Genomic DNA, 10,441 nt, shown 5'->3' with positions numbered 1-10,441 from the left:
AAGATAGTGGGTAAGTTTATCTGCAAGAAGAAATTTTAAGGGAGTATGATATTCAAGTCGTAATATGTTTTTCATCAATGGTAGTGAAATTTGCAGTAAATATCAAGAACAAAGCAAAATATCACAATGATTTGGAATATTTGCAGTTTTATTAAAACTCATAAATAATATGGCCAATGAGATTGCAGGTGCTAGAAAATAGTGTCATTAAAAAGGGCCAAGTATCAGGGCAATAGGAAGACTCCGAAGGTCATCTAAATTATCTACAAGGACACTTAACACATCACAGGTTCAAAGATGCAAATTTGTTTCAAATGCTTTAACTTGACAGGAGAGCTCCACCTTCCATGTAGCCCATATTACTCAGAAATAGTTTTCTTTTGTTGTTATTTTTCAGCTATCGAAGTGTTCATAAGCCTCTACAAACCAGGTTTAAAATAGAGAAGTTGCAGTTCCCATTGGTTGACAAACTTGGGTTTATCTATGTGGTTTAAGCTTTGAAGACATACCGAATGAAAGAGTTCGTGTACAATTATATCAAAGTTTCAAAGAAAGGGCTGGAAGAGTAGCCCAAATATTGCTACATAAAACTTTCATAAACTACACCAGCAGTGATGATATGTGGAACTAGATGGTTCAGTCAAAGCTGTAATGAAGACCTCAAACCCAAATGTATAATCCTCAGGAACACTGAAAACGTATGAAGGAAGCTTCAAAAAGCATGCAATACCAACCCAAAACAATGACCAGGTGGACATTGCTAATGCATAGGAATAACTGCAAAGATCTTGAGTGAAACAATACCAGTCTGGCTAACAGAAATTTGTTGGAACTGAACTAGATTTAAGTTTTTATATTTTTATATTTGTGAAGCAAATATTCCATATATATGTATATATATGTATATATTCAGATAGTTTTCCATAGGAAGTATGTCTAGAAGAAACTTTTGGAAACAGATATATACAGAAAATTTTCTAGTTCTTCATTAATGAAAAGTTTTTACTTCTGTTACAATCCTACATCCTGTAAGCAGAGTCAGTAAGCATATACACTCTGGAAGAGTATATAGTATAATCTAGTATAAGTCATTAAAACAATTGAAAACATGAATGTTGGTTATTCTAAACATGTGAAATGAAATGCAATTTGTATCTATATTTTTTAACAGAACAACATTAAAGACCATTATGCAAGCCTCGTTGTAGTTTCGAGATTTTGATTTGTAATGTTTCTGCTTTGTACTTCAGTGATTGCATTCAGCAATATGGACATAAAACTCAGAGAAATAACTGACAAATTCAAAATGCTTTTATTTATACTGAAATTTAGCAAGTACATTTTAAACAAAGTGTACTTTAACATGACATATGGTAGAACAGAGAAACCATACATATAAGTTTCTAGTCTCTAAGATACTACTATAATTTTTTCTTTGAAGGACAAAATGCCAAGCAGAAATGAGCATTAAAAAAGCATCAATTATGGTCAATATACTTAAGTGATCAGGGTTTAGCTCATGTTTTTAAATTGGTGAATCTCATACAAAGACAAAGATTACAACATTGCTTTTTTAAATATACACATATTCTTTTTTTTTCTTAATGTAACACAGAAAATATGATTCAGTCACAGAACTTTGCTGATAAACACAACTGAAATAACTCCATGATGGATATTTTCAGAGATCGACTGGAATCCCAAGTATCTTCTTTAATGTAAAGGCAGCGAGGACCTTTCAGGCTGAACACAACTGCTGTGCCATTGCTAAACAGTAATAGTTACCTCCTTTAAAAGAAAGAAAACATGTGAGTTCTTCCGTGGAACATAGCTGAAGCATAGGACTGAAAGGACTAAAATGTCAGTCTTCAGGAACCTGAGATGATTTGATGTAACAGGGTTGATTTAATATCAGTCAATTTTAATTTAATATGTCTGTAGGTTAATGTGTTGAATAAAATTCATTCTACAGCTCCTCTTCTTTACACAGCATTGAACACGTGGAAACTGATAAAGACTCTTTTTCATAAACTATTTTATAATGTCTATAAAGATCTATATTTTTTTATGTTTGTACATAATATTACACATGAGGTTCCTGTGCTTTACCAAAATCAGAAGGAAAAGATATTACCTGGTTTGGTTCTAAAATAATGACAACTTTGTACATTTAGAATTTTCATTGCCCAAGTTAACCCTAAGACTGTACACACCATATGGAGACTAAGTTTTCGATATCATTTGAATTTTAAGTGGTAAAACCAATATTCATCTAAACATTTCTAATATAAACTCCATATCATCTGCTAGTTAGATACCAACTGATAGGTGTAGTTAAAGTTTAGTATTGAAAATGAAAAAGAAGTTATTCTGCCTCTTTGGGCTTAAAATTGCTCTTTTCTATTATAATGGCTTAAGATCTGCATGTTTTACTAGCTAAATAACAAAAATTAACCTTTGGTTATAGAATGTGAAGCAGAAAAGAATGTGTCCATAAATCACCACAACTCTATTACTTGTGCTAAAGAAACCCTTACAATTACATCTTTTTAAATTAATTGTACCTTCTTTATGTATAAGGAAGCATGTATTACCATGCTTGACTGAAATTCCTTGTCTAAAATATTAACATATATTGGAAAAGGTTTTGAGTTATAAGGAGGAAAGTATATGAAATCTCTACATTTTTTGGAGAATATTGCATATTAAAACATTAATGGAATTTGGTGGCAATTATTTCAAAACCAAAAATGAAGGAGATATAAGGTAACAGAAGAAAACCTTGTATTCTGTGTTAATCATAAAAGCTAGAGTAGGGCTTCATTACCAGGTAAATAGACATTTGTCCAAGAAAGCCATGGAACTAACTTGAATGTTTCAGAAACCAGAACATAAAAATCTTTTTGTTTTTAGTAGTTTGATAATCTTTAACCCCAGAAAACTGTTTAGATTAATCTTTTGGACATGCAGTATGAGCTCTGTAATGAGGTCCTAGCCTGTATATATTACAAGTTTCTGTGATGATATTGACCAACTAGGTACTCAGTTCTACAATCTACCTCATCCTCTGTACACACAGTCTCCAAATCAATAAAAAGCTCTTCAACATCAAATGTCATTCATTTTCACTAGGATTTAAATTTATACAATAATAATAAAACTTGTGCCATGCAGGACAAAATGTGAATGTTACAAATTTGAAAGCAAGGGAAAAACAAACAATGTCACCTAAAATGTCATATAAACACAGCAATGAATGGAAAACACAATCACTATCTTTTGGAAAAATGCAGTTTTGAAAAAAAATCTTTCACTTTATTTTCTTAATTCTTATCTTTGTTACAAGAGACGAACATTTCTGGCCATAGCCTTCATTAAATGTACCCACTTACAAAGCTTATTAAGAATAGTTTGCACAACAACTTGGCAAATCAAAAGACATCCTAGGCCACCAAGAAGACAACATTATGATGTAAATTAATTGCTTCACTCAAAATGCAATAAGTTGAAATGCCATTAGTAAAACTTCCCCAAATTTTAAGGATAGCAAGGATAGCAGTAACCAAACAGCATGACATGTTCTGTAATATTGAGACATCTTCTGTCACTGCTCTGAGTATTCCAATACACACTGATTAGAAGGAAGGAACAAGTAATGACCTAGTAATCAATGCTGTTCCTTGAAACAATCTCAAAGTTTGCCATGTTTCAATTTCAAAATGCATTTCAGCTATAATATGAGTGATTTATCATTTAGTAGTAGCTGTCAAAGTAAACTTCTAGATAAAACAAAAACATCTGGAACCATAAACAGAAGAGAGCTGTAGCTGAATTTTAATCCAAATCTGCCATGCTCACATCATTAGGAATAGGAAACAGCTAATTAGTAGTTGACTCCTTCATGTTTTTAAGAGGGTTTTGTACTTGAACATCAACAGATATGATCTCATATACATTCTGTATGTAAACATGATTATAGATAGGAAAAACAATGAAAAGCTCCTCTCCAGTCTAATGTTTGGCTCTTTGAAACTCATAAGGAGGGACATACTTTGATACTTGTAGAGAGCTGGCAGTATACTGCTTCAATATTTATCCAAGGGGCAAAATGGGGAATTATGTATCTACAGATATGATATGATAGTATTTTAAGTAAAAATATAGGTTTGTGCAATCCTTCCCTTAATGCAGAAATGCCTAACTTGAGATGACATAGGAGGCTTATATGGTCTTCTCCATTAGAACACCCTCTGATAATAGGTTGACCCATCAAGAGTCCCATTGCTATCTCAGATCCAATAAGTATAATACTTGCCTTCTGTATTATACATCTAAAGTTTATCAAAAAAGGAACAGCTAGCATCAGATGCCATTAAAAAGGCCAAACAAGTGGGAAAATGCCAGAAAAAAAAGGGGTTTTTACTTTTCAATTACAATAGTGAAAAAAGTCACTTACTATATGTCTAAGTGACCTGATTTTGAAATTCTATTAAATTTTGTGTATCATTTAGTACATGTTCTTTGTCTATATAATGAAAAGGTGACTATGGATGTTGTACATTTTGTTATAAATTATTGTTATTTCATTCATATATTTGATATTGCCAATTTTATTTCATTGTTCATCAATTATTTCTAAGTTCACATTATTTTGATGCAATCAGGTGAAATATTGTAGACTGTATACAAGTAGATCATGTGTGCAGCATAGAAAGTACCAAAAGCAAAATTCTTTATAATTTAGAAAACATTTTCAGTATTTGAAACAAGTAATATATCATCTTGATATGAATTAATGTTTTATTTTTAAAAATTTTAAGTTTAATGGTTATTCCAAAGGAATTTACATATATGACCACAAACAATTAATTATTAGAAAATGAATAAAGTATCAGTTGGTATTTTACATGAGTAGAACTTTTGTCACAACAGAATTTAATACTAGGGTAGATACTACACAATGGATAAGATTTTGCTGGTGCAATGGGAATGCTTGAGAAGTGTCATTAAATGATTTTGATCACTCAAATACTGATGTATTAGATTCTTAGGATGTGTGAAAATGGTCATAATTAATGTCACCAGTATGTGGCCTAATTTTTAATAAGTAAACTGTCAAAAAATATTCTAAAACATTTCCTTAGCAATTCAGGCCAAATTAACCATTTATATATCTCTTGAAATGCAAGTTACCTGAATGTTTTTAGACCAAAGGATGAATAGTTTAAATGTTCACAATGAAAATGAACTAATATCATTCTTTTTTCTTGTATCTGTGGGTTTTATTCATACAATTAGGTTTTTTTTTTTTCTGTTGGTACCATTATAAAGAAGAAGCAAAGTTTGTGCTCAAAAGGGAGAAAAAAGGAATAAAGTTGGCATATTTAGGAGGCTGGGAGCAGTTTTTATCATTGTCTTCTTTATAGATAATAGATGTGCTAGTAGAAAGGGAGTAGATATTTTGTTCTACCTCATCAGTTAAAAGGAAAATATAGGTGTGACATGACTTAAGTATTAAGCTCTCTATGATTTTTTTAAGAGAACAAATCAGGCACACTTTCTTCTACAAAGTGAGCTCATAGCCATCACAACCAATTCTACCAATAAATTGTCTGCTAATAAAGGTACTGTGAAATAACATATTGGATAATTAGAAAGTTATTCCATAATAGGCACAGCTCAAAGTAGGTTTATCTACATTTTATTTTCTTACATATTATCTAGAAATATCATTTTATCCATCTTCAAAATTGTGCCAGCTACTTACCCACTACAAACCTGCTGTGTGGATAAATGTGATAATGTTTGTGAAGTAATAGGAGCTTGTTGGAAGAAATGGGTAAAGAAACTATAAAATACCACCTTCACTCTTCATAATTGCCCCATAAAATCTTGCAAAGACCATCTCTAGTACATTTTTCTTGTGTTCAAGGTTCTAGTTAACAATTATGAACAAATAGGAATTGAGTGTTCCATATTTTAAAAGAATCTGAGCATGAATTCTAAAGAATCACAACACTAAGTAAACAGGTAACTGCCACAGCACCCTATCCATGTCTGTGATCACTTGGAGTTCCGGCATCAGTGTTCAGGCTGCACAGAAAAACAATAAGACCTGGTCAAAATGTCATTCCAACAAAGAGAATCCAAATTTTACTAAAAACTCAATTCATATAGTATTTCCTATGATAGGAAGACATAAAAATAGTCAGCATTTGGATAAATATTTTTATAATTTACATTTTTATTAGCTTTAATTTTTAGTGGAAGCTTTCATTCTTAAAAAATAAAATTTACCAAACTGAGAAAAACTTTAGATGTGCAATAATTTTTAAAACTTAACTTTTCTCTCTATACATGATAGTAACAATATGAAAGTGGTCTAAATGGTAGTCCTCAACGACAATATGCTTCTGAGCCCTTTGAGCATGCTATACTACTTCACAAACTGAAGTGAGATGAATGGCTAGCAGAATAAACAAAGCATTTGATATGTTTTCTGTTCCTGTTGAAATTATCAGTAAAGATCTATACCATTTTCTATTGTGGCAATTTCTGATAAAGGTGGCAGTGTTACTTCTAGATGATATTTCTTTCCCTGGAAGGATGTTTATTTAAAAACTGCTCATGTACCAAATAGGTATCTATAATGTCTTCAGAAGTTAAATTTATGTGTTGAGCAAAATGCTATCATGAGTTTTTCCTCCACCGTTCTAATGTTTCCTTTCAAGTACTAACTTATCACTTGCTCTCTTATATAAACAAAGTCATTAAGCACTAATAATCTTCATCATGGGAAACCTAGTGGTTACCTTATTTTGTAACATATTTTTTAAATGAGTTCACCTAGTAAGTCCAGTGTGTTTTTAAGTTGCTGTATATATTTACACATTTCAAATAAGCAAAGATGGGTTGTAGTTCCCTAACATACAGTTAAAAAAAAAGAAATAATGTGGGGTACAATCAACATAATTTTGTCTTGGGGTCATTATATTCAAATTAAATGTAAAATGAATTATATGAACTTTCTTTCAACTGTAGAAAATAAAATCTTGATGTCTGTTATTCTAACTAATCAACAGTAATGAAGGTAGCTTATGTTGTAATTAGGTAATACCTTTGTATAAATGTGGCCCTACTATTTGAAAGTAGGGAAAGTATACTAGAGCAAGACAATTCAAATAATAAAATATTATATGATCTGATTTATTCTATGTCTATGGAGAAAAAGCATATGACATCATCTTTTCAGATATTGCATGGTGCTTGCTTGTTAGAATGTCAATTAAAAACAAAAGTTTTAAAAATAATAACCACTTCATATTCTTATTCATAAAAGTGCAATTTATGTTTGAATCAAACTTAGCACATTACACGTCACCTATTTTTTTTTGTCTTTTACTTTCTTTCCTTTTCATTTTCTTTCTTTTTTCTTTTTTTTCTTTTTGAAAATGGTAAGAGAACAGAATTTAAGCATCTCTTGCTCACTTTTAAAACTATGAATTTATTTATTGAGATTATACTATAATTATATCATTTCTCCCTTTCTTTTCCTGCCTCTAAACTCCTCCCATAGCTACCCTCCTTGGGCTTCTTCAAATTATGGCCTCTTTTTCATTATTGTTGTTCCATATATCTATGCATATGTATATGCGTATATTCCTGAACACATAAATACTACGTGCTCAGTCTACTTGTGGTTATTTATATCTATATTTTTAGTTGTCCTTTTAGTTTTGTGAACTAATAATAAACTACATACTTTCCCCAATTTAAAAACTATAGTCCTGGGCTGGAGAGATGGCTCAATGGCTAAGAGCACTGACTGCTCTTCCGAAGGTCCTGAGTTCAAATCCCAGCAACCACATGGTGGCTCACAACCATCTGTAATGAGATCTGATGCTCTCTTCTGGTGCATCTGAAGACAGCTACAGTGTACTTACATATAATAAATAAATAAATCTTAAACAAAATATAGTCCTTGCATGATTTATTTTATAAACAGAGTATGAAAAGCTTTCTATCCTCACCAAGGACAATGTACAGGGTTATGGATACACTAACTACATAATGAAAAGTAAAGGTTTGATAGAATGCTTTAAATGATATTTAGATAGCAATTATTTTATCTCTACTTAAAACTATCTATGTAAGCCCAAATGCTTACTTCATGTATATTTCATAGAATATAGCAATAATGACAACTTTATCTTGTCATGAGTGTCAGAGTTTGGATCAGACATTTGATGAGAAAGTAAGATGGAGGGAAGTGGGAGACTTCTAATGGTTAGTATTGGGCTGGCAAGGTATTAATTGAGAAAACCTGGCTATAGGTGCTCTTTAAATAATTCCGTTTACTTCCTACATAGCACATCTCTTTTAAAATGGCAAACAAACATATGCGTTTAGGAGAGACTGCTAATTTTTAAATCATATCAAGAATTTGAAAAGCCCTTGAGTTTTGCTCTCCAGCAGGGAAAGGGAAGGTAATCAAATAAAAGCCAGTTTGTGTGAGCTACTGAACAAGTCAGGAGCCACTTGAAGCATATATGTCACTTGCAGAATGTCATATTCCTTTTCAACTTTCCTGAAGAGAGCAAGTTTGAAATCTGATGTTTAATTTTCCTAGGACGGTAGGTAACCTAAATAATCTAAAGGTATAAGGATATTTAAATTTTTAACAATATATAAATTATAAAACATTTTATATATGTTTTATTTTTATAAAATATTTTATAATGATTAAATTTACTTGCTTTTTACATAGAAGACATATGGAAACATTTTAATATATTTGGAAGAATGGTTAATTTTGCTAACACTTTTGTTTATTAAAATGATAACAAAAAATTAAAATAATTGTAAATGAATTGACTCAAAATATGGAAAAGAATGAAAAATTAAAGTAATGGAAAAAGATTAATTTGCAATTTTTCTAATGGAAAATTAAAATGCAGTTAATAGGAGATGGTAAGAGATGATTATTAGCTCTGTTTTAGGTTTTCCTTCACTCATTAAATAATTGTTCAAAACTGATAAGATCTACATCCAATTTAAATATTTTAATAATTTAAGAAAACCAAAAACACTTAAATAATTTTTAAAAAAATAGAGATATAAAGAAGAAACTTTTTTACAAAAAGGTATACTTTCTTTAAAGTTGAGAAACTGGAGAAAATATTGCCTCGATAATTATTTACATTGTTAACAAATATCACAACATTATATAAGGTTGAGCACCAATGTCAATTTTTAAATATTGAAAATGCAAAATAAAAGTTTAGTGGAACAAGGAGAATATGTATCAAATTCTAAACTATTTTTCTTTAATGTCAGTTTCCTTTCCAGAATAAATTGTTATGTGACTATTATAAATTAGAAAAGGCCTACTAGATCAAATGGACATAAATTTTATACTAGAACCATACAGAAAGGAAATCTGAGTCTATGATTACTTAATTAATTCCTGTTCTTGGTGTGAAGTGATTTTGAAAATAAAACAATTCCATTACTATTTTTGCTCACAATCTTAAGTAGAAAAAGTTATCACATTTGTCTGTTTCTGCAGCTAGTATACTAGTATTTAAAAATATAATTTGCATGTGTTTATTAAATTATTGTTACTTTTAGATAATGTAAACTACAAACTAACGAAAGCCCACTATATGCTTCTCTGAATAGTTTAATATTGGAGTTCTATTAAATCCTCTCTCTAGCTAACTAATCATTACAAGCATTGATCAATAGTGATATATAAAGTGGGAAATAAGTCACAGGGCTAGTGTTCAATTCCACTGTCTATAGCAAGCAAACTAAGTTTTCTTGGGTTAGCTCTATAGTTTCAAACTGAGCTAATTACACATTTGAAAACAAAGAAATAAGAATATTATTGTTAAGGCAAATTGTTGTCAGAAACTGACACAAAATGTCACATCACTGTGCATATATTATGAATTGACTTTTTTACACTATTCAAAATTTAAAGTATAAAGTTATTTAACAATAATAAAAATGTTGGCACAGAACTACTATATATTCAAGTGGCACTCATATAATAATTTTAATATTTGAAATCAGTAAGAAGATGGTAGTGTGACTAGCACTCTCTATGAAAACACGACATATTTAGTGTTTGAAGAATGAAAATGAACATTAAAAACTTTTTATCAAAGATTATTTTTAATAGCTTTTCCAATATGCATGGTAGAGTAAATACTAGTTTTAAAATATAGGGCCTGGGACACTAAGTGGTTAAGAACATTTCCTGTTTTTATTTTTTGTTTTTATTTTTGTTTTCTTTTGAGATTTGAAGTCCAGTTCCCAGAACCAAATTCTAGTGGTTCACAAATGTGGTTAAACTCAAGCTCCAGGAGATCTAAGGATTTCTATTCTTTGTGGTCACCTACACTCAGGTATACATACCAACACAGCAATACACATA

The 10,441-nt window shown here is 30.5% G+C and overlaps 1 protein-coding gene across 10 annotated transcripts in view; it reads right to left on the bottom strand.

Annotated features, from left to right (window-relative positions):
- Window positions 1-3,108: 3,108 nt before the first annotated feature.
- The window catches only part of Dach2 (dachshund family transcription factor 2), a 494,899-nt gene continuing 487,566 nt past the window's right edge, over window positions 3,109-10,441 (bottom strand). For 9 of the 10 annotated variants that reach the window (XM_031367240.1, XM_031367195.1, XM_031367203.1 and 6 more), the window contains one exon: window positions 5,545-6,093. In XM_031367240.1, coding sequence (XP_031223100.1) covers window positions 6,089-6,093 — 5 coding nt within the window. In that variant the 3' untranslated portion in view covers window positions 5,545-6,088. Of the gene's footprint in view, window positions 6,094-10,441 lie in introns of all 10 variants that reach the window. The other variant, XM_031367250.1, reaches the window with a different exon arrangement.

Source organism: Mastomys coucha, chromosome X (assembly GCF_008632895.1).
Source record: "Mastomys coucha isolate ucsf_1 chromosome X, UCSF_Mcou_1, whole genome shotgun sequence".
Lineage (NCBI taxonomy): Eukaryota > Metazoa > Chordata > Mammalia > Rodentia > Muridae > Mastomys > Mastomys coucha.
The sequence above is the reverse complement of the archived record's forward strand: the minus strand, read 5'-3'. Positions and strand labels throughout refer to the sequence as shown.